The 26,095-nt window shown below is 41.2% G+C and overlaps 1 protein-coding gene across 2 annotated transcripts in view; it reads right to left on the bottom strand.

The window, feature by feature from the left end:
• SYT14 (synaptotagmin 14) overlaps positions 1-20,705 on the bottom strand; it is a 182,433-nt gene extending 161,728 nt beyond the window's left edge. For both annotated transcript variants that reach the window (XM_058669141.1, XM_058669142.1), the window contains exons 1-2: positions 20,607-20,705; positions 9,515-9,562 (exon numbers count right to left, since the gene is read on the bottom strand). In XM_058669141.1, coding sequence (XP_058525124.1) covers positions 9,515-9,562; positions 20,607-20,619 — 61 coding nt within the window. In that variant the 5' untranslated portion in view covers positions 20,620-20,705. The remainder of the gene's footprint in view (positions 1-9,514; positions 9,563-20,606) is intronic.
• Between the last annotated feature and the right edge of the window lie 5,390 nt (positions 20,706-26,095).

Raw genomic sequence — 26,095 nt, 5'->3', positions numbered from 1 at the left:
TCCAAAGAAACTTTGTCTGAGGTGATCCCAGACCTGATTCTTGTGTGTGCTCGCCAGTACAGGGTCTGGCACAGTCTGTCATCCCAATCAGCTAATGCACATGCTGCGGGTTGCAACTGCTGGGTCAATTCTGTTTCCAGCCCTGTCTTTCATGCAAACCAATGGTTGTTGCAGCGTAGCCCAATCCTGCCAATCTCATACTTGGCTCTCATGCAAACCAGTGGGAGCTGCAGCCTAGTTGGGGTGACTCCCCATAAACCTCCCAGGCCTGCCCCCTACCCTGGTTCCCATGCTTGCCAGTATGTACCGCAAACTTGTTCAGTCTGTCCCACATCCGTTTTAGCTCTCATACATGTCAATCAGCTTTGAAGCCTAGCTCAAGCCAACCAACTCTACTATCCAGCCCACACACATGCCTTTCTGTCTAGCCATCACTGCCCCTGTCCTGGTTTTCGTGCTCTCCAGTGGGAATGGTAACCCAAGAGGGAGGTGCCCACTATTTCCACTCCCACTCCGATTATGCACTCTCCAGGTGGTTCTGGAGTTTAACTTGACAGATTTAGCCCCCAGTGCCAACTTCTGCCAGCTGATGCTGTGGCAAAGCTCAACCAACCCTCATCCAGTCTAATTTTTGCTAGCACCAGTCGGAACAGTCAGCCCAACCTGGCTTGTCCCTGATATAGCTCACATGAGGCCCACAGGCATTGTAGCCGTGCCTGGTCTGGTCTGCCCGCATCTTAACTCACGCTCTCCAGTGGGAGTGGTTGTCCAACAGGGGAGCCCACAAGCCCTCATTTGTTATTTGAATTTATACTTCTCTGATGACTAGCAACTTTGAGCATTTTTTTCCCATTGGCTATTGGTTTTCTTGAGAATGTGTTCAAATTCTTTGTTCACTGTTTAAGTGAGTTGTTTTCTTACTACTGAGTTGTTCCAATTTCTTGTATTTTGACTATCAGCACCTTGTTGGATACATGGTTTGCAAATATTTTCTCTCATACTGTAAGTTACTGCCTCACTCTCCTGATTACTTATTAGACTGTAGAAGCTTTTACTTTGTTATAACCACACTTCTCTATTTTTGTTTCCATGCTTTTGTTTCTATACTGTTTCCTATGCTTTAGGGTTCATATTTTTTAAAAACTTCATGTAGACCAATGTCTACAGTTTTTCTCTAAGGTTTCTTAATAGTTTTATAGTTTCAGGTCTCATACTTAAGTCTTTAACCCATATGAAGATTTCAACCCACATGAAGTCTTGAACCCATATCCAACAATATGGACCCTAGCTTCACAGTGCAAACAGCATTTCATCTTTCATGGTTTGTCTTTTTCACTCTACTGAGAATGCTTTAAGTGCAAGTTTTAAACTTAAAAACGGTTTTTAAAAATTAGCAATTGTTTTCTTCATAGTTTCTGTTGTGTATAACTTAAGGACTTAAAACCCATAGTGAAATCATACAGCATTCCAAATATTCACCTCAATGTTTCAAAGGTAATCCAATTAGATTTTGCCTGTTAGTATTTATAGTACAAGCCACAGTCCTACTTTTTTTTTCCCACAAGAATAAGAACTTTTCTTGGTACCACTTAATAAGAAGTTCAGTTTTATTTAACTGTGATACCTTCTTTACGTAAATTAAGTTTCCAGGCATGTAAGTATCTGTTTCCATTCTACTCTGTTTCTTCATGGTTTTTTTGGCAGGGGGTCAATATCTGGGTCAATTCCATATTATCATAACAACCGTGATTTTACAACAGCTTTGGAGAATATCAGGGCAATATCTGCCTTCAGAGGTTGCTATCTCCCAGTATCCACCCTCTCCCTGATTTTTTAGTTATAATATAAAGCCATTCTCACTTCTGCAGCTAGGGATATCCACACGACTAAGTTCTAGCCAACAGTGCCCAGAGAAAAATGACTTGCTCGCAACTTTTGCATCATATGCTTTAAGGAAAGCTACTTACATGTTTCCCCCATCCCTCTGGTAGCCACCGGAATGTGGGCATGCTAACCTCAAATACACCAAGTAAGACCACATCCTAGGAAACACTGGATAAAAGGAACTCACCAAGAAGAGTCACCTAACTCCACTCTGTGAATTTGGACCTTTGCATAAAAGAGAAATAAACCAGTCCTGGTTAGTCACTTGTGCTCTGTGATGAAGTAGCCAAATGAATATCCTAATTAATAAATAATCTAATCACCTTTTAAATAAAAAATACTTATTTGGGAGGTAGAGTTACAGAGAGACAAAGAGATCTTCCATCAGTTGGTTCATTCTCCTACTAAAAATTATGTAATTATATAAATGATTTTTATCAATAGATGTTAATAAATAGGGTGACATCACTGTGACAAAGATGGGAGGAGCTACTTTAAGGTGGCTGGTAAAGAATGTGTGCATGAGAAAATAACACGTGAGATGAGACCTGCAAAATCAATGTCTGCAGAGAAGACAGACTGTGAAAAAAGCCTTTAACCGGAAACAAGACTAGTGCAGTTAATGAAGACAAAGAACCAAAATGGCTGAAGCACAGGGTAAGAATAAGCACATAGCCTCTAGATCCCCACCCTCTCTCGCAATGACCATCGGGATCGCTTCGAAAACCCCTCACAGCAAACAAACAATCATACAAACTAAAAAAAACCTAAAATAAATAGACAAACAACAAAAAGTAGAGCCTGGAATCTGACAGGAAAGAGCTGGCGTGGATTGGCTCATGCCTCGCTGGGTGGGACACAAAGATTAGTCACTCCTCACCAAGGTGTTGGAGATTTCCCTGCACACACCCCCCAAAAACAAACAAACAAACAAAAAAATGTTCAGCACCTTAATTGTCGACAAATGTCTTGTTATAGTTACAAGTCAGTCTAGATTACGCTAAAATCTGCCAAGATCAGCAAAATTATACTTCAACACAACAAATGGCTAAATACCAAAATGAAATAGACACGAGGCTGAATGGTACCTTATAGCCATTTTAAGGTATATAGCAGTCGGTTCTGTATATAAAACTAAAACTGAAATGTCAATGAGCTAATCATAGGTTGTGGTTAAGATCTTGCTTTTTTTTTTTTTGTAACACACTGGTTACTCACAACCATGTCAATTCCATAATGTTGCAAATTGCTGTTGATATTATGCCGGGACTCTTGGTTGAATGGGATGATATTCTGCCAGCTCTAACAACGGACCAGAAATGGTCTCCCCAAGAAACTGTTCAACCCATCTGGACAATAAATAGCTGGACTTTATACTTGGTATATGTTTGCAAGGAAAGAATCTTGATTGAATTTGAACTGTAATACTGCATCAAGGTGGAGGAAGCCACCAGGGGGGAGGGGCGTGGGTGGGCATTCCCAGAGCCTATGAAGCTGTCACATAATGCAAAATAATTAATAAAAAAAAAAGAAAGAATAAGCACATAGAAAATAAACAGTGCACCCCACTGGCCCGACTGACAAAGAAAAAACAAGACAAAGCAAGAATTAACAGCATCAAAGATGAAAAAGGCAACATAACAACAGACACTACTACCATTAAGGAAATAATTAGAAATTATTACAAAGAACTATACGCCAACAAATCCGATAACCACTTGGAAATGGAAAGATTCCTAGACTCCCACCACTTACCAAAACTCACCCCAGAAGCAACAGAAGACCTGAATAAACCCATTACCGAATCAGAAATAGAATCAGTGATTAAAGAGCTCCCAACAAAGAAAAGCCCAGGCCCAGATGGTTTTACCACAGAATTCTACAAAACATTCCAACCAGAGCTAACCCCAATCCTTTACAAGCTCTTCAAAACAATAGAAAAGGAAGCAGCTCTTCCAAACTCATTCTATGAAGCCAATATCACCTTAATCCCCAAACCGAATAGAGAATTAACAGAGAAGGAAAACTACAGACCGATCTCCCTGATGAATGTTGACGCTAAGATTCTCAACAAAATCCTAGCCAATAGAATACAAAAAAACATCAGACAGATCATCCATCCAGACCAAGTAGGTTTCATCCAGGGAATGCAGGGATGGTTCAACATAAGGAAATCCATAAATGTGATACATCACATCCAAAAACTGAAAAACAAAAACCATATAATAGTATCAATAGATGCAGAAAAAGCCTTCGACAAAATTCAACACCACTTCATGTTAAAAACCCTAACCAGGGTGGGGATAGAAGGAACAATCCACAACATAATCAAAGCAATATATGAAAAACCCAATGCCAGCATCATACTAAATGGAGAAAAACTGGATCCCTTCCCACTGAGATCTGGAACAAGACAAGGCTGTCCACTATCACCACTGCTATTCAATATAGTCCTAGAAGTACTTGCAGAAGCCATAAGACAAGACAAAGAAATCAAAGGAATCCAAATTGGAAATGAAGAAGTCAAGCTTTCACTATTCGCAGACGACATGATTCTCTACATAGAAGAACCAAAAAACTCAATACAAAGACTCCTAGAACTCATACGAGAATTTGGCAGAGTGGCAGGATACAAGATAAATGAACAAAAATCAACAGCCATGGTGTATGCAAATGGCCGCAAGATGGAAGAAGATCTAACCAACAAGCTACCATTCAAAATAACAGGGAAAAGCATGAAATATCTGGGAATAAATTTAACCAAAAGCATAGATGACCTTTATGAAGTATATTGTAATATTAGTACAATCTCTAACAACCTGTATCCAATGCAATAAGGTAACGCGATATAATCTATAAACCAACAATTAATGTCAGAATATTTAAGATCTACATCGTAAAACTGTAAAACCTACTATACCTTCAACACGCTATGTTAACCGGTAATGGGGAGGGAGTGCAGGGAAATCTTTCAGGACCATAAAAAGAGTGAGAAAAAAAGTACAATATAGCCTATCAAGGTCAAATCTGGTAATTCATAGACAACAGACTCAAAGCAGCACTAAACAACAATAAAACTACTATACCAATGCATGAGTGGGGAATCGGGTGCGATCCTGACAACCTCTTAACAGGAGGTCATGTGCGTGGAGCAGGGGGGCACTCCAGAGTGGAGCAGGTGGTAAGGAGGAAGCTTGGATCCCAACCATGAAGACTCCCAGACCTTCACCACAAACTATTAATATGAGCAACAAGGACTATATCCCAACTGCCAAGGAGGCCACAGGGAATTGGATGCCCTCGGAGGCTGAGTACTCTGAGGTCACCCACCCCCAACCGGAGCTTCCGCAGGGGATGGAAGAAGTCCAAACACTACCGTGCAGAAACCAACGTCATCGGAAAGACAACCAGAAGCCCTGAGTGGTCCGCAGAAACAGAAGAACAATAAACGTCCCTCGGGACCAGGGAGGAGAACTTTCTCTGGTCCGAGCCTGGCTCCACCTCTGGACCCCCACCCTCCCTCGCAGTGACCATCGGGATCACTTCGAAAACCCCTCACAGCAAACAAACAATCATACAAACTAAAAAAAAACCCTAACATAAATAGACAAACAACAGAAAGTAGAGCCTGGAATCTGACAGGAAAGAGCTGGCGTGGATTGGCTCATGCCTTGCTGGGTGGGACACAAAGATTAGTCACTCCTCACCATGGTGTTGGGGATTTTCCTGCACACCCCCCCCCCAAAAAAAAATGTTCTGCACCTTAAATGTCGACAAATATCTTGTTAGAGTTACAAGCCAGTCTAGATTATCCTAAAATCTGCCAAGATCAACAAAATTATACTTCAACACAACAAATGGCTAAATACTAAAATAAAATAGACACGAGACAGCTGATGGTACCCTATAGCCATTTTAAGGTATATAGCAGCCGGTCATCCTGTATATAAACTAAAATTGAGATGTCAATGAGCTAATCATAGGTTGTGGTTAGGACTTGTTTTTTTTTTTTTTTTAACATACTGGTTACTCAAAACCATGTCAATTCCATAATATTGCAAATTGCTGTTGATGTTATATTGGGACTCTTAATTGACTGTGATGATATTCTACCAGCTCTGACTTCGGACCAGAAATGGTCTCCCCAAGAAACTGTTCAACCCATCTGGACAATAATTAGCTGGACTCCATGCTTAGTATATGTTTGCAAGGAAAGAATCTTGATTGCATTTGAACTGTAATACTGCATCAAGGTGGAGGAATCTACCAGGGGGGAGGGGCCTATGAAACTGTCACATAATGCTAAATATTAATAAAAATATTAATATAAATATAAATATTAATAAAAATATAAAAAAAGAAAATAAACAATGCAATGTAGAGAAGGGCCAGATTATCCAAATGTGCTCATCTAAAACGGTACACTGTCCAAATCTCCAGAACCTATAAATGTCGTCTTCAATGCAAAAGGGACTTGGCAGATTTGGTTATGTTAAGGATTTTGAAATGGGAAAACTGAGTTGGTTTTTCCAAGTGGACCCAGCTGTAATTGGAAGAGGGCAATCTGAGTTAGTGGTGGAAGAGAGACAATGGAATCACAGGAATGATATACTTTGAACGCGTACAGATGGCCCCTAAAACTGGGAAAGGGAAAGGGATTCTCCCCCTGAAACCTCTAGAAGAAAAGATTACACTCAGCTCAAGGATACTGACTTCAGACTTGTAATCTACAGAGCTACAATAGAACAAATCTGCATTATTTTAAACCACCAACGGTGTGATAATTTGCTACATCAGCCATAGGAAACTAAAAATTTTGTACCTGGAAGTGGGATGTTGGAAACAAAACCTAAAAATGTGAAAGTGGCTTTGAAATTGGATAATGGGTAGAACTTTGGGGAATCTTGATGAGATTATTTAAAAAATCCTAAATATTCCTGAATAGACTTAAAATAGATGTATGGAACTGCATATTTCTAAGAAGGAAATTAGAAGCATTGTGGGAAAAGTCTGTATCATGCTTTCTCTAGAACACCTAAACCATCATGAACAGACCATGAGTACAGACACTGGTGTTAAAGGTGATGCTGAAAATGAAGACTGTGTTACAGAAATCAGAAGAAAGGGGATCCCTGTGACACAGTGGCAGAAAGCATGGGCGAAATACATTACATAGTTCAAAACAGCAAGATTTATAAAGACCAGCTTGGATATGTAGATGAGATTTCCAAAGAAAATGTTAAAAGTACAACCTGGTTAGTTTATGGCTGCTTTAAGTAAAATGGGATAGGACTCAAAATACACTGGGTAGGTGAAATTGACATAACTAACAAATACAGGAAATGAGAGAATGTGAGAAATAAAGATGATTCTTAAGGTAGCACTGGAGCAATTGCTATCCACCAACACAGATCATACTGAAGAAAGTATAGGTTTATGTGAGAAAATCAAGTTGTTATTCTAAAAGATACATAGACAGAAGTACCAAATATATAGTTTGAAAAACAACAGGTGTTCAAAAACAGCTAGAGTTGGATGTATAAATTTGTGTGACATTTAAAAAACAAAACTAGAAAAATCAAACAGGGGGGCAAAACTACAGAAATAAAGTAAGGTATGGTCGTTATTCACAGGTCAGTTGGAGAGGTAGGGCCAGCAAAGGAGAAAGAGAAACAGCAAACAGGTAAAAAGAAATTTAGTGTGATGATAGAGATGTCACTTACAGAATTACTGATCTGAATTACAATTAGTATTTTACTTTATATAATTATCACATGCTGGGCTATATGCAAACTCTAGCTTAAAATGAAAAAATTTCAGCCCTGAGCATTAATTCTGCCAGTATTCAAATATTAATGGAATAGTCCCTACGACACTAGGCTACAGAAGGTTGAAGACATACACAGATTCAGAGACTTATCCATGATACAGCTAGAGTGTGAATAGATTTTTTTTTTAATGTTAATCACAGAATTAACTTCCTACAGAAAAATGGAAGGAAGTGAAAACATTGGGCCAATCTACAGACCTCTTGGCGAGGCATTCTCTGTATAGGAATAGTGGAAGCAATAAAAAAACAGCAAGAGGAAAAAAAGTATATTCAGAGCATCATCAATATCCTTATCTTTAATTCCTCCAATGCAGCTTTCTGTAACCACAAGAGAAACAAACAAATCTCTGCATATTTTAGTTTCTTTTCTTCCAGTTGTTGCTATACATGGTTGTCTCTTCACCTGAACAATGCTACAGCAGTGTTTGATCCCAACTGATAATAGCTTCTTATTGTTCCATCAATTAAAGTTTTAAAGTGTTTTAGTTGGACAACATAGTAACCATAATTTATAAAATTCTTAATAATTCTGTGTTAGCACAGAAGAGTAAAAATGTTTACAAAGAGGAAATGCTAAAGTAAAAATGCGTACCCTTCTCTCCCTCCCTCCATCTCATATCAGCAGCCGAAGTCAAAAAGGGAATGGACTTCGATGTCCTCCTTTGTGATTCCAGAGAAATAGCATGGAATAGATAAATGACACTTCAGTAAAGGGAGAAGATCCTTTTTAAATGAATAGCAACTGCAGGTTCTGACACAAGGACAGGCAATGACATAAGGAAAAATTTGCATGACCATGTCAGCAGTAAAGTCACATAAATTCACTTATTTTTCAACTCTAAAGAAGTTGAGGCTCTTCGGAGCTGTTGGAGTTACTGAAATCATGCTGCAGTTCTCCTGGCATGTCAGTCACATCCATGTGCTACAAATCCCGACAGTGCTCCAGCCCTCCTCAGGATGAGGTGGAGTGGGGAATGCGCACAGTTGACCAGACTCAGGAGGGCTAAGTGAGTTTTCAAGAGACATGGAAGAAAAAAAATGTTCCCAGCATAACAAGAGACAGAAGTTGAAGTTTATAAGGATTCCTCCCCCTGGCCTCCCCAGGCATGTCTTTTCTTTCTCTACACCGTGTCACAGCTTTATAATTACTGAAAAGGAATTGTGGGGACTCCCAACATTCTCCTGATTCTTCCAAGTCCAGAGAGCAGCTGGTTGCTCGCCTTGCCTTTCCTGGGCCAGCTTGCTGAGCTGCCCAGGTTGGGGGGGGGGTGGGTCAGGCGGCTCCCTCTGAGGGTGCAGACAGCTGTGCTGTCAGAGGGCGCTGTGCTCCTGGGACATGAATCCAGTCCGAATGTCAACCAGCCGACCCTCCCCCCCATGGAGTACAGTAACAGAACAGAAGAGGACAGCAGCACGCACTGATTCCAGAGTCTGAAAGGGAACAAAAACCAAACCTCCATCCTTTGCCTCTTCACCAGGTCTCAAAACCAATGCGCTACTGGGGGGTGGGGGGAATCCCACTGCCTATTAAACCATGTCACATAATGCAATGTAACCAATTAAAAAAAAAAAACCAATGCGCTAAACACCAGCCTTTATCAACGCAAGAAAACTAAACATGAAGTAATAACTCCTAGTACTCACACTGACAAACAGTATGCGCTTTAGGAATGCTTAAGTCAACAACACAAATAACAGATAGAATGGTTAAATTAAAGGCCTTATAAATACAATCTAGCATCTTACTAGGTCATTATACACTATTAAGATTCCATCAAGATGTCCACAGCACTGACTTACCTTTTCTAATACAGATAAGTTCGTGTACTCCACAGGTTCTTTCTCCACCTGTTAGAAACATGTTCAGAAGTTAGGAAAATGGACTGACATTGAATTCTACAAAGAACCATTTTAAATTGGCACCTAGAAATAACCTCAAAAAGAATTCCCAAATTCTTCAATTTTAACTGCAGGAATATTACAGCCTTTCATCAGAATTTTCCTGAATCCTTTCTTGCGAAAGTCTTCGCTCAACTTCAGTCAGGAATGTTATTCTGAAAGGCAAGTTTCTCTACAGCACCAATTCTATTAGCCATTCCCCAGCACCTCCTCACAGCATCGAGAAGGAAACACCGTGAGAAAGGGCTCATTTCTTTCTGAACATTTATGTGTTAGGTAAGTTATTACATTTTATCACATATATTCATATGGTATAAAGTAAAATGTGACCCTTTCCACATTCTCCAGCTACTCATTGTTATAAATTCATAATACAACAAATATATGATCAAACAACCTTTTTAAAAATGTTTTACTTTTTAAACTACTTGGCAAAAAAAAGAGAAAGAGGGAAATGTACAGATTTGTTTTTAAAATTCCATGCAAATATTTATCACAAAGTACACAGCCAAGCTATAGCAAACCAACAGCAGCCACCTAGGCGATACAGAGTGCATCTTTCTAGACCCTAGCCTAGCCTCCAGAAGTGATTGTTCTCCTGAGTGCTACCAACGCATCTTATCTGGTCCGTTTATAAAACTGATATATTGGGCCTGATGCCTGGTAGCCTGTCAGCTAAAGTCCTCGCCTTACACACCCTGGGATCCCACATGGGCACCAGTTCTAATCCTGGCAGCCCCACTTCCATCCAGCTCCCTGCTTGTGACATGTGAAAGCAGTCAAGAACGGGCCCAAAGCCTTTGGATCCTGCAACCACGTGGAAGACCCAGAAGAGTCTCCTGGCTCCTGGCTTCATATTGGCATAGCTCTGGCCACTATGGCCACTTAGGGAGTGAATCAATGGACGGAAGATCTTCTTTTGTCTCTTCTCATCTCTGCATATCTGACTTTCCAATAAAAATAAATCTTTTTTAAAAACTGATATAAATGGAATCACGGAGGAATTTTTTTAGTCTTGCTTCCATCTGTAGAATCAACCCACTGTTTCACCTATGACTCTGACTTCACAGCTTAGCATTGTCTTGTAGAATTGTACTACATATAAACATACCCACATATGCACATATATTTGTATATACTGATACATACATGAATTTCAATTCCACTGCTCATAACATTTGGATGAGTTTAAACAACTCTTTGCAATTGGATGCCTACCTAGGAGAAGTACCACTGGCTCCCAGAATGAGTGTATGTTCAAAGGTATTAGCAAATGATGAAAGGAGAAAAGAAAAGGTGATATTTATACATACTAGAATAGAATAGTCTTTAAAAGGAAGGAAATTTTGTCATTTGCAACAGCATGGATGAACCTAAAGAACATTATGTCAAGTGAAATAAGCCAGACACAGAAAAAACATTACAAGATCTCACTTCTATGTAGATTCTAAAAATGCAAAATTTACAATGCAAACAGTATATATGCCATGATTACCAGAAGCTGGGAATGAAAGGCAGGGCCGGGAATAAAGTAGATGTTAGTCAAAATTTTAGACAGGAGAAACTGATTTTAGAAATCTGCTGTGCGACATGGTGACAACATGAGTACTAACGTATGATATATTTCAAAACTGTTGTAAATGAGATTTTAGGAGCCAGCAAAGTGGTGTAGAGGTAATCCTCTCCCTTCAGTGCCAGCATTCCATGAGGGCACAGCATGTGTCCCAGCTGCTTCGCTTCCCAATCCAGCTCTGTACTTATTGGCCTGGGAAAGCACCAGAGGAGAGCTAAAGTCCTTGAGTCCCTGTCCCAACGTGGGAGAAACATAGGGAACTCCTAATTGCTAACTCGAGTCATCTCAGCTCCAGCCATGTGGCCTTCTGAGGAGTGAACCAGCGGATAGAAGATTTCTCTCTCTTTCTTTCTTTACAAATTTGCCTTTCAAATAAAATAGTAAATTTTTTTTGAAAAAAAGAAGAGTAGATTTAAACTCTCCTATCATCACCAAAATAAATAAGTAGATGAGGTGATAAGATACATTAACTACTTTGATTTCATCATTCCACAATGTAAACATATATTAAAATATCACATTATATTCTATATATATACAAGTAAATGTTGATTATCTTTATCCATCATGAGTAATTTTCTCTAAGTTACTCTATACATACATAATGGTACTACTTTAATGTAAAGTAAACTACAGTATTTCATAAATGTGCAACTTTATAAATACACTGTGAATGTGAGTTGACCAGTTAGCTCAGTTGGTTAGAGCGTGGTGCTAATAAATACACTGTGAATTACTTAAGGACTTTGCACAAAAATATTAATCACTTGATGTTATCAAGACATAGTTATAAGACACAGAAATAGTTATAAGACATAGAAATATCTTACAGCAATAACGTGAGAACTAAAAACTACAACAGCCACTAAAAAAACTAGGTTATCTAGGAAGCAAGCTACAAAACTAGAAAACAATATTTCTATCACCAAAGTAGGTTAGAGCTACAGTCTAATTTGATTGTAACACCACTACTGCTTCTTTATTATCAATAACACATATTAACCACTAAAAGGGAGGCAGACTTAACAAGAACACTTAAACTAAAGCTGAGGCCTAAAAAATTATTATTCAGAAAAAAATTCTGATATAAAATAATATGGTAACACTACCAACAAACAACCACAGATCACCTGCTAAATAATTAGGGTAAGATATAACTATATATTATATATCTCTAACACAGGAAGGAGAAAATAGTCAAATAACTGGATATTTACCAAATTGTAAGAAAACAGAATTTTCAAGACAGAAGAATCATGTAACTGCAACAACCTAACTACAATGTATATTAAGGACTAAGATGTTTTCATAGGCTATATAAAAGTATTTTTTCTACATAATCATTAAGATACTCTGCATATGCTACATCTGTAATTTAAGATTTGAATTGTGTACTTAATACAGGTAACAAGGTAGCACTTCATTAATTTATTCTTATTGGAAAGGCAGATTTACAGAGAAAAGGAGACAGAGAGAGAGAGAGAGAGAGACAATCTTCCATCTGCTAGTTCACTCCTCGAACGGATGCCACAGCCAGAGCTGAGCCAATCCAAACCCAAGAGCAAGCAGCCTCCTCCAGGTCTCCCACATGGATGCAGGGTCATAAGGACTTAGACCATCCTCCGTTGCCTTCCCAGGCCATAAGCAGGGAGCTGGATGCAAAGTGGGGGCAGCCAGTACATGAACAGGCACGCATATGGGATGCCAGCATCTGCACACAGAGGTTTAGCCAGTTGGATTCACTGCACCAGCCCCAAGGCCATACTTTTAAAAGCCTGTAATTAACACTAGATTCAACGTCATATTTAGCTTAAATTGGTTAGGTTTTACTATATACAGATACTCTTAAATACAAGTGTAATAGCATAATAATTTTTATAAGGCCTAATTTTAACAGAAACATTAAAAACCATTATATTCTAAAACTTCTCTCAAAAGTACAACATGATAATGAAAGCTAACTTCTACTTTTGAAAGCATCCTACTTAGATAAAACAACCTCATAAAAAGCCAGTCAAATAATTACTGTATTTTAAATGTAATCACTTGGGCTGGCGTGGTAGCCTAGCAGCCAAAGTCCTCGCCTTCCAAGCACCTGGATCTCAATATGGGTGTCAGTTCATGTCCCAAAGGCCCCACTTCCCATCCAGCTCCCTGCCTGTGGCCTGGGAAAGCAGTCGAGGACGGCCCAAAGCCTGGGGACCCTGAACCCACGTGGGAGACCAGGGAGAAGTTCCTGGCTCCTGGCTTCAGATCGGCTCAGCCCAGATGTTGTGGCTACTTGGGGAGTGAATCAGTGGACAGAAGATTTTCCTCTCTCTTTGTCTCTCCTTCTCTCTGTATACCTGACTTTCCAATAAAAACAAATAACTCTTAATAAATAAATATATAGTCATTTGATAACTGTCAACTTTGTCAAAGTGCTCACAAAAAATGGTAAGATCATGATCTGCCACTCTTGATATATATCCCTAAATTTCTAAACATCACATAGGATTTCACTGATGTAAATGTGCAATTAAGAGCCATCACTACTATCAATAAAGGGAAAGTGAAATTAAAGACAAGTAAATCCCAACTGATTTAAACTTTTTTAAAATCTGATTTTACAAATACATAACAGAAAAAAAATACACAAGAGGAGGGCCAGTGTTGCGGCCTAACAGGCAAAGCCACAACCTGTGGCACCCACATTCCAGTGAATACCAGTGAAGTCCCAGCTCTCTGCTAACACATCTTGGAAAGGAACACAAGATGGGCCACGTCCCAGGGCCTCTGGAGGACTCTCCTGACTCCTGCTCAAGTGCTTAGAACTCTGCCATACATGTGAGTGATCAGAATGGAATTCCTAGCTCCTGGTTTTGGCCTGGTTAGGACCTGACTGTTAGAGCCATTATATCTAATGCACAACATCTAATCACAATATCTAATGCACAACAGGGAATGATTATTTCATGTAGCTGATTAGCCAGCATCTTTAGAAAGACAGAAATCTTCTACTAAAATTAATAATAATGGCCATAATAACTTGTATAAATGCAAATTTTCAGACATAAAAATTATTTGAAAAAAATGAAGATCTGAAAACCATTATCAGAATAACAAAACATGAGACCAGAACTCAGAAATAAAATTAGTCTAGCTCATAACCTCACAGTGTAAATAACCAAGATATTAATAGGTAAAATGGCCCAGGACCACTAGTTAATTGTCAGAGGGAAAAAAAATTGAGAACATTACAGTTAATGTAGTTAAGAAAGAAAAACCAGATCTTGTTTTTCAAGAAAAATTACAATATTATTTTTTAATCCTTTTAAAGCAGTTTAAGTAAAAGTAGATTTTCCAAAATCCACAGTTGAGAGATAATGTTAGCATCATTCTTGAAATAATCACCTCCACAACATGGAAACAAGAAACAGAAAATGACAAGCTTAGTCCTACTTATGGTCTCCCCTCAGGCAAATGCTTGTAGCAGCAGAACATGCACTGGCACCATCCTACAAGGCTGGCTTACATAAAGCACATAAGAAGGGACAGGTGGGGCCCGGCGGCGTGGCCTAGCGGCTAAAGTCCTGGCCTTGAAAGCCCCGGGATCCCATATGGGCGCCGGTTCTAATCCCGGCAGCTCCACTTCCCATCCAGCTCCCTGCTTGTGGCCTGGAAAAGCAGTTGAGGACGGCCCAAAGCTTTGGGACACTGCACCCGCGTGGGAGACCTGGAAGAGGTTCCTGGTTCCCGGCATCGGATTGGCGCGCACCGGCCCATTGCGGCTCACTTGGGGAGTGAAACATCGGATGGAAGATCTTTCTCTCTGTCTCTCCTCCTCTCTGTATATCCGGCTTTCCAATAATAATAAAAAAAATCTTTTAAAAAAAAAAAAAGAAGGGACAGGTGAGTCCATGTGTCTGTATATGGATGTACAAGTGATAGGGAACATGGTGGGAACCAGAATTCTTTTCAAAAAGTTCATAGAAAATAGTACTGAAAGATAAGTATTTCGCTACCAAAAAATAAAAAATACATGTATAATTTTTTTCACAAGGTGACATCTCCATGAAATTTATGAAGTCCATCGATATTCATTTCTTCTTGACAAAACAGTCAATGCCTGCTTTAGTAATGTCTTGTTTTCATTTAATCTAAAACTTTTCTTCAAAAGTATGTCCACTGAATTTGTCACAATCTTTCAGTTAACATCTAGGGACAGGCACTGTTTCACAGCCTGTAACTCCAGCCTGCATTACCACCCTCAGTATGAGTCCTGGTGGCTCCACTTTTGATTCGGCTCCCTGCTAATGCATCACTTTGGAAAACTGCACCCAGGTGGGAGACCTGGAGGAAGCTGCAGACTTCCGGTTTCTACCTGGCCCAGCCCCAGGCACTGTACCCATTTGGGAAGTGAACCAGCAGATGAAAGAGTCCCTTTCTCGGCCTCTTCTTCTCACTCTCTCTTTCAAGTAAACAATAATTTTAAAAATCTGTAAAAACTGTATAGCAAATAAAAATCTTTAAATTATTATAGCTAATTCTAGAGCAGATGTCTATATTGGCAAATCGACATATGACAAGTAGAAAATAGCAACAAAAAACTAAAACAAAACAAAAAAGCAAAAAACCTACTGCCCCTCAGGAGTACAAACAAGGCTATCTGTAATAATCAATTCCCAGAAAGTCCCTGTGCCATCCTGCCCAATGGCACTGGGGGAAACATGTTCAACGTCACTCCACCACCACACAGAATAGCCAACCACATTCACAACAATAGAACACTTTAAAATTTGCAAAGCAGGCTAATACAGCAAAGCATTTGAGACACATCGATTCCTATGTTTTTAAAATTTTTCTATGATAGATTTTTACTTTATAAAATTAAATGTATTGTTCATAAACTAACCAGTTTTTCCAATTTTTGGTCATTTTTAATTGCTTTAATTATACTTTTGATTGTTAGAAGCTCATTAACACCACAAAACCTTGATACTATGCGCCCACATGAAGTTCTATTTAACTAAATTTTCTACTTAACTCTTTTGACTATTATTCCAGATCATGTTTTTTATTTTAAAAAAAAGATTTATCTTCATTGAGTAAGCAGATTTACAGAGAAGAGACAGAAAGATCTTCCATCCACTTGTTCACTCCTCAAAAGATCTCAACAGCCAGAGCTAAACTGATCTGAAACCAGGAGCTAGGAGTTTCTTTGGGGTTTCCTGTGCGGGTGGATGGCCCAAAAACCTAAGCCATTGTCCACTGCTTTCCCAGGCCAGAAGCAAGGAGCTAGATGGGAAGTAGAGCAGCCAGGACATGAACTCACGGCCCTATGGGATCATGGCACTTTGCAAGGAGAGGACTAGCCTACTGTGACATTGCACCAGGCCCCAGATCATGTTTTTAAAGTTACAAATATGCATTACTGCATTTGTAAGTTCAGAATACTAAACACAATGTTTCACTAAAATATTGAATCCCAAAATGATTCCAAAAATCAATATCAATTCTAACACAGTTCCAAAAATATAAAAGAAAATTATGTTGTATATACCTTTGGCTCTTACCAGGTTGTGAATAAATTCTTAATAAGGACTTGCTCTGTTGTCACTAGTTTCCCCTTCTAAATAATGATAAATTAAAGGTTACCTTTTAATAGGTTTCAATTAAATAAGACACTACTAAGTACATATAAAACTTCAAATGTTTATAGTAGTTTGTCAAATCATATGTTATTTGTATATAAGTACTTTGATGTTCAAGTATTAATCAGCTAGGGTATGGGAGGAAAAGAATAAAGTCAACTAAGAAGACAATATAAGGAAATCAAACCCAGGAAGACAATCTACTGCTACATATATACTATGCACAAACATACTCTACCACAATGGCTCGAGCAGAGCTGATCTGAAGCCAGGAGCCAAGAGCTTCCTCTGGGTCTCCCATGTGGGTGCAGGGTCCTAAGCCTTTGGGCCACCTTCCTCTGCTCTCCCAGGCCACAAACAGGGAGCTGGATGAGAAGTGGAACTGCCAGGACATAAACCAGTGCCCATATGGGATCCCGGCACTTGCAAAGCAAGGATTTAGGCACTGAGCCATCATGCCAGGTATAGGTCCAGATCCTGGGAGGCAGATGATAGCTCAAACAGTTGGGTCCCCACCACCCAGGAGGGAGACCTAAACTGAATTCTCAACTCTCTGGCATGGCTAGCCCTGACCATTGTTGAGCATTTGGCAAGTAAACTTGCAGACAGGAAATCTCTGCTGATTATCTCTTTCTTGAAGCAGGAGAATGAAGAAGAAGAGGGGAAGGGAAAGGAGGGACAATGGATGTAATCCATGAGCACAATATAAAAATTCATCAAACAATTTCAGAAACGTGGATTGAGTATATATGATCTCCAGGTATTGTACAAAACCTAGGGGTACCTAACATGGATCTAATTTCTTTGCTTCTAACTGGAATTCCATTAGTTCAGTATGGCAGCATCGTCATCTTATATTTGTGCAAGGTCCTGATTAGTAGCTATATATCTGAGAAAAGAAGGTAAGAGATGACTAAATAAAATTATATTAAAACTTAGGGGCCCAGCGCCTTGGCCTATCGGCTAAAATCCTCACCTTGAACACGCCGGATCCCATATGGATGCCGGTTCTAATCCCGGCAGCTCCCAGCTTCCCATCCAGCTCCCTGCTTGTGGCCTGGGAAAGCAGTCGAGGATGGCCCAAAGCTTTGGGACCCTGCACCCACGTGGAAGACCTGGTTCCCGGCTTCAGAATGGCACAGCACTGGCCGTTGTGGTCATTTGGGGAGTGAATCATCGGACGGAATATCTGCCTCTGTCTCCTCCTCTCTGTATATCTGACTTTGCAATAAAAATAAATAAATCTTTAAAAAAAACTTAGTGCCATTAAAGGGTTTTACATAGAAAATAAAATAAAAGGTTTCAGCACTTAAATGTTTAGACTCAAGAGCTAACTCATTGGACTAGAGATAACAGAAGTGCATTTAATAAACACAGATGACTAGTTCTTCAAGTCCAAACACTGGTTAGTTACACAGGCTTTGAGACTGGTTTGGTTGACTGCAACCTTAAACCCCAGCCAACATGAAGCATCAAAAAGCCTACTCTAATATTAAGCTACATTGCTAGCACTATGTACAAGTCAGTAAGGATACAATATTTTTCAGGATGCTAGTTAACAGTAAAACTGGACTGGAGTAATCCCCTGCTACATTCCAAATATTAAAGTCTGTAACTGCAGCTCATCCAAAGGAGGTAACAGATATATTGTCTAGAAAGAAAATATTCTTCAAATGCTTGCAAGAGTCTCATGTACATACAAAGCCATGCGCTTCTGATTTGTTACCAGGGAGGCACACCTTGGCTAGGTGGACGTTTCTGAATGGATTTTTCTGGCCAAATACAAAGACCATAAAAATAGAAAATCTTACTGCCCCAACACCATCACTGAATATTGTTATTTTAAGTAAGAACATTCTTCCTTTTTATCCTATTTTACAACTGGATGCTTGCAATTATGTCTCCCCACTGGACCTGTGAACTCTGAGGGACAAAACAGTCTCACTCATCCTACTGGCCTGACCAACTCTAACACAATACTGAATACAGTTCGTGCACAATAAGTTGTCTACTGAAAGACTCACATGTTTTAACAACCACTTCACTGAGAAGAATGCTGGAGGCAACATTCTCAGGGGTCCCTGAGATTTGAGGTTCATCTACAGTTTAGTTGACAGTATAACACAATTGTGGAAGGGTATCCATTACTTCATTACATGATAAGAAACACAATTAGACATTCTGATTCCAAATGAAATTATCAACTGTAGTTTCTTCAACAAACTAGAAAAGACAAAATTCCTGATGTTTATATTAAAAAAAAAACCTTCAACAAAGGCTTATGTATGAAAATGTCTATGAGAGTACCTGAAACACAAGGATCTGAAAAATATAAGGATTGTTAAAAACCTGTTCTTTAAACATGCAAGCAGTAAGCAGAGCAAAATGCCATTAACTGTCACAGCAGAGGCTTCAGTAAAACTGACTTCCAGAGAAAAGAACAGAAGGACTAAGAAAAAAGAAACTAGAGAACACTTCTGAGAAATCCTAAGTTACAGCATCGTACCTGAATGCCCTCTGGCTAAACCTTCCTCACATTCTTCCTAAACCTCACAAGAAATCCTGTCACAAACTGGTTTTGGAAAATAAAAGTACACAGCCATCAATGACTGATTCTTAAACCTCTAGCAAAAAGCACAGAGAGGAAAAAGCATCAAGTGCTGCTCCAGAGAGCGGGAGTGCCAAAGGTCAAACCGGCCCTTACTCTGTCGGCTTCATCAAAGCACCTGGACCCATCTAACTGTGCTTAAATACATGAGATAAACAACACAGCTAAAGCTATTTTGGAGCTCACGGTATCTGACCAAAGCACATGCCAGATACGTGTGCTCCCAGTGATGGGTGACCCAGATGGAAAGCACTTTTAAAAGTTTTACCTAAGAGACACACATATTCAGTCTAGACAAATAATGACAGAGCTACGGGAAGCTGTAACCTATACAGAGAAATACACATGCACAGACCCATGAGGGAATTTCACAAATCACTTTTGCTGTACCCGAGTTCATCACAGAGTAAGAGAAGGATTGGAAGGTGCGCTAGTCTGTCCCCACAAGTATCCCAGATGCACGATACCAATTTGCACAGTATTTTCCTTAAAAGCAATGCAAAATATTGACACCACATGAATTTAGGCCAAAAGAAAAAAAAATAGACTTGAGTGCCAACTCAATTTTAACTAAGCTGGTTGTGGATTCTCGTGATAATTAAAGGCCGATGTATGCAGGATTCCGAGAGGGTGCGTTTGTGGTAAACATCTATTTACTTTCCCCCCTGCCCCCCAAGAGCAGTTTTCAGTATTGAGGAGCAAAACCAACCTCACCGTCCCTCAACCCCACCCCATCTCCCCGGTTCCCATAAAGGCAGACAGCAGAGGAACCGGTGGCGAGCGCAGTTCCACACCAAGCCCAGAGCAGCGGCAGGGAAGGGTCAGGAAGGGGACAGCAGCACCGGCTCTCGGCTTGGCAGGAAGCGCCGAAGGCGGGAGCTCGGTCCGCTGGGGCGGGGCCGAGAAAAGGGGTCCCTCGGTAGCCCTCGCTCCTCTCAGGGAGCCCCCCTCCGCGCCGCCGGAAAGAGGCGACGGCCACAGCCCTGGACCTGCCGGGGCCGTCCGGCTCTTCCTCCCGCGCGGCCACCGGCCCAGGCCCGGCCCGGGCGTCCCCGCTCCGCCCACCGCCTCCCGGGACGCTGACGGGACCCCGCGCCGCCTCAGGCGCAGCCCGGCCTCCCCGGCGCCCACAGCCGACCCGGACAGCGGGGCGTTCCGCTGCCGGCGGCCTCCGCTTACCTTCAATCGCCATGATGAGCTCGCCATGGACCGTACCAACCGAGGGGCGGGGGCGGTGGGCAGAGGACGCGCCGAGGCCGTGGCCAGAGGGGCGGGGCCCGGACCCGGGTTGGCGGGGCCTGAGCGGCCGCCGCGGAAGCCACGGGAGGGGCCGCGTGCGCCCGGGCGCGGGCCACCGAACGAATGGAACCTTCCCGGGCCGCCGCCGCCGCCGCCGGCAGCACGTGACGCCGCCCCGCCCCCACCACGCCGCCCCCACCGCGCCTCGCGCCGGGATTCGAAACCGGAGCCGGGGAGGCCAGGGCCGCGCCGCGAGTGGGAAGGGCGCGCTCAGCACCATGGACAGGGCCGCCAGGGCTTGTTCCCCACCCAGCGACTGTATCAGATCTGGCCATCTGGAGGCCTGTTTGGGGTTTGGTTTGCCTTTGCCTGAATCAGCCAGATGCTTGCCCCAGATCTCAGCTCTGGGATAGACAGCCACTTGGCAGAAAGCAAGCAGGCGAGAGGCATCCTGAGGACAGGAACTTCCCGCTCCCTACCTTCCTGGTCTTCTCCCCCCATCTCCCCACCCTTTCTTCTCTCCTCCACTGTCTGTCACACACACTCACGTTCACACACGTGCACCTCAGCCTTGAGTCTGGCCGCCACCCCGCTCTTGGGGGTTACTTCAAGCAGGCCCTGCCGTCCTTCCACGGCAAACACGCATTTGAGACAACACAAAAAGTGGGAGTCAGACCTTGGATGAACAGACGGCCTGAGAGGCACAGCACATGCAAGTGCAATTGCAGGATGAGTAGTCGCAAGCAGACCCTGAATACAGCAACAACCAGCTGCTTAATTATTTTTTTTTTTAACTGGGTTTTGGGTTTTTAGTTGAACTACCCCCTAAAGGCCGTAATGCTAAAGGTTTGCTCCCATGGATGATGAGGTTGGAAGATGATAAGACCACTGGAAGTAAAGCCTAATGAGAGGTCCATAGTCCCGTGCCCTCAGGAGGTAGTTCTCCCCAGCCCCCTTGAGCCCTGCCAACCTGCTTCCTGGTTCAAAGTCAGAACCTTCCTCTGCACCTGCTCCAGCACTACCATCCAAAATCTGCCACCTGCCACCTACCACCTACCACGAACTTGAACCTCCAAAACTGAAGTAAGTAAACGTTTTGTCTTTGTAAGTAGCTGCCTCTGGCATTTTATTGCAGTCATGAAGAGCTAAGCAATACATCATTTACCCAACTCTCAACTTCATTTGACACTGCAACAAAGACAGGAACAACACCAAGGAGTTGGTGATTCTTCCTTATGGCAAAAATCAATGTTAATTCCTAATGCAAAATAGCTGTGCTGGAGATTGACACAAAGAAAAAAGATGTTGTGCTTTACGCTTATGTAAGCGAAGTTGGGCTGTAAATCTGGAACATCTGCGTTTACATAACGTCTCCTTTCGTCACAGTTTATGTTCAATAGACTACATTCTTTACCACGTTCATTGGTTCAGTGGCTGCCTGTTGAGCCAGGCACTATGCTGAAAGCTGACTGGAAGCCAGAACTGTTACTGAAGGATCAAATGAGAGACTGTTCTGTGAAAACATTAAAATGCCCATAGGTTAGCCTGAAAAAATGTGTGTGTGTGTATGGTGTGTGGTGTGTGTGTGAGTGTGTGCGTGTGTATGTGCACACAAGCACATTTACCATAAATATCTATGGGATTCAGTTAATGATGTTTTTCCCAAGCAGTTTCCTTTAAGACAGTTTTGAAATCCCAGGCAACAATTTAAAGTTGAAACCACAGTCCTGGGTTTGTGGTTTCTGGCTGACTGATAACATAATTATTCAGCCCTTTTAAGAATTTAATATTGAAAGCCAGAGAAATTCAATCAACAATTATACAAGTAATTATATACATGATCAAGTTGTGTGAGCTTCCGTTACCTGGGTTAATATAACCAATGCTCAGAAAGTGGAGGGAGGGTGCCAGGGGTGAGCCACAGCACTGAGGTTGTTAAATCCTGGAATTTAAGCCAAGGCTATTTAGAACAGAGGCCATTTTCCCCCAAATCAGAATTCTATCTACCAGTGTTGCCACTGAACAGCACAAACAACAACAACAAACACTCGTTCTCTGAAAACATGTTTTACAAAGCTTCCTTGAGACTAACAACACTGAAAACTACATGGATTGTCTCAAAGCCCAACATTTCACTTTGCACCTGAATCTGCTCAATGACGACTTGAAATTAGCTTCTTATTTGGGCTGCTTATATACTCATTCTTCTAAAGCAACAGCAATTATGTAGAAAATACATATTTCATTTTACTAATTACAAATCATGACTAATGACAAAAATATCTCTAGTCTTGACCTAATGCCTCCAAACCATCTTTATCCTATACATCTTTACACACTAGGGATTTTCAAGAGCTGCTTCATTTTAAATCCATCTTTGTAATGAATTACTTGCAAAATAATTTGCAAACATGTAACTCAACCAATTATTTCCCCATCATGTGTTGTGAGCTGTGAAAGAAAAGAATATTTTTAAAGCCAAAGTAATTTTGTTCTTGTGATTATGACATGTAAATATTGTTTTTCATAGAAATATTATTCTTTAAAAATAGTTTGACTTCCAGGAAAGCCACAGTGCTTTATTTCCCAGTGACATGACTGAAACATTAGTCAAAAAATCAAGCACTGAAGGTGAATCATGTGGGAAGATCAAGTCAAAGGGGAAATTAAAAGTAACTTCATCTGAATTAGTTAAGTGGTTTTCATGTGCCAAACAAAACCATTAGTAGTAATATTACCTTGATAGGAAAGTATATTCCAAATTACAAAACTTCCCAGTGTACTTTTAAGAGGTCTGCTTTTTAAAGGCTGGAAGTATCCTTTATTCATTGTAAGCTATTCAACCTAAAAAGACTAAAGTCACTAAAAGATGGAGAAAACATACCTTGTACCAATATATAAACTCTAAGCTTTCCAACTCACAGGTGCCACCAACTTTCTGGACTCCTATTCCATAAAAAAACTGAAAAGATGCAGTGTCGTCCACTCAAAGGGATACCTAGTGGGCCCAGCGCTGTAGCCTAATGGCTAAAGTCTTCACCTTGCACGTACTGGGATCCCATATGGGTACCTGTTCGAATCCCGGCAGCCCAGCTTCCCATCCAGCTACCTGCTTGTGGCCTGGGAGAGTAGTCAAGGACCCAGCACCTGTGTGGGTGACTGGGTGGAGACTCCTAGCTCCTTCCTGGCTTGGAATTGGCTCAGCTCTGGCTGTTGCGGCCACATGGGGAATGAACCAGTGGATGGAAATCTTCCTCTCTGTCTCTCCTCCTTTCTGTATATCTGACTTTCCAATAAAAATAAATAAAATCTTTAACCTAGTAAATGGCCAATCAGAAAGCCAGGTATAAAATTAGCTCGCCTTGGGTCAGTTGCATGTATGAAATCAAAAGCTCAGTGGCCCTGATGGCAGGATCATGGAAGAATACAGTTCTCAGGGGCCCTACAGGGATAGAGGTGGGAAGTGGGGAGTTATCATTTTAGTGATGACAACAAGGTACCCTATTTTCTACCTTTATAGTTTCATTGTTTTCCAAGCACTTGCCTGTCAGCACACATCCCTGCAGTTCCCTTTGAGCAGAGTTGTCCAAAATTATTGTTTTCAACAATGAAAGCATTCTATATATTTTCCAACACAATAGACATGTAGCTATTGAGTAACTGAAATTTAGTTAGGACGAATTGAGGAAATAAATTTTTATTTGTATTTGATGTTATTTAATTGAAAGTTAAGGGACTGGCATTGTGGCTAGGATCCCATATGGGATCAGGTCCAGGTCCTGGCTACTCCACTTCTGATTCAGCTTCTGCTATTGCTAACTTGGAAAGTAGCAGAAGATGACCCAAGTATTTGGGCCCCTGCAGCCACCTGGGAGACTTAGATGAAGCTCTTGACCCAGTCCCACCAGCTGCAGCCATTTGGGGAGTAAACCAATAGATATTTTCTCTCTCTCTCTCTCTCTTTCAATTTCTGTCTTCTCTCTCTGAGACCTGGATTACAATTGTAGGAGCCAGGACTTGAACCAGCACCCATACAGAATGCTTAATATGCTGTGCCACAGCACCAGACCCTAAAAGGATCTTCAAAAAAAAATACAAGTTAAATAGGAGCAGATATGGTGGCATTTGTAGGTTAAGCTGCTTCTTGGGATGTCCATATCCCGTATCAAACTACCCATTTGAGTCCCAGCTCCTCTGTTTCCAATCCAGCTAATGCATCCTTGATGGTGTAAATTCTTGTGTTCTTGCTACCCAGGTGCGAGGCTTGGATGAAGTGTCAGACTTTTGGCTAGAAGATCTCTCTGGTCATCACACTCACTCTCACTCTTGATCTCACTGTCCTCTCCCTCTACCTTTCAGATAAATGAAAATAAACATTTAAAGAAGAACTGTATTAATTTTTTAAAAAGTTAAATGGCCACGTGTGGCTAGTGTCTGCTGTGTTGGCTAGCATAACTTTAGGACTACAGAAATGAAATTGCTGTGTTCTGGAAGGAACTACCAAAGAAGGTTATGTAATGGCTACTTGGGAGAGATAAACTATAAAGTCTCCAGTAGGAAGAAAACAGTAGGAATCTCCTATGTGTGGTGATGCTACAAGATGACCCGGTACAGTGGGGGATGTGTCCATCATGCTGTGCAGATCATTAAAGCTTGAGATGGGAAGAAAAAATAAACAGAAATCAGATTAAATTATTTTTCCTCTAGAATTTCCTCCAGCATTTTCCCCCAAGGACTGTCACTTATCCCACTATAAGCAGCACAGTAATCAGCAATAGGAAAACCAGACACTGAGCGATCTGGAATTGTTTTATTCATGTAGATCAAATGGTAGTTTTCTTCCTGACATTTATACCTTTAGAAGTAGCTTAAACTCTTCCCAAGATAAGAAGAGAGCAAATAGCACAGACACTGGTTTATTACACTGCACTTTTCCTTGTATTATATCTTCTAAGCCTTTCATATAGACAGAAAGGGCACCTGCACTTCTCTTCCTTTTCCTCTGTAATACAATGTTCTTGTATAATCTGTTATAATTTCCTTCTGGCTCAGTGAGGTCATTGCTATTAGCTAACGGCATGGAGGAGTTCACCAAAGTGAGAGAGCTGTAACACAGCATGCCACTGGCCTGCCAGGAGTGAGTAGAACTTGAAGCCTATAGACCAATTTGACACAAAACGATCAACAAGTCCGTGCTTAGTACGACACAAGCTGCAGTAGCTGAATGTTCTTATTCACAACAAAGAACTATTTTATTTTGTCCTAGGTAGGAGTACTTAACTCTATTTTAAAACCCCCTGATGGAACGTGGGCTCCCCTGCTGGACAACTACTTCCATTGGAAAGCGTGAGTCGGGATGGGGACAGATCAGAATAGGCAGGGCTGTAACACCTGTGGGCCTCATGTGGACTAGATAAGGGAAGGGCATG

The sequence above is a fragment of the Ochotona princeps genome, chromosome 10 (assembly GCF_030435755.1).
Source record: "Ochotona princeps isolate mOchPri1 chromosome 10, mOchPri1.hap1, whole genome shotgun sequence".
NCBI classification, from domain to species: Eukaryota; Metazoa; Chordata; class Mammalia; order Lagomorpha; family Ochotonidae; genus Ochotona; species Ochotona princeps.
This window is presented reverse-complemented; position numbering and strand designations above follow the sequence as displayed.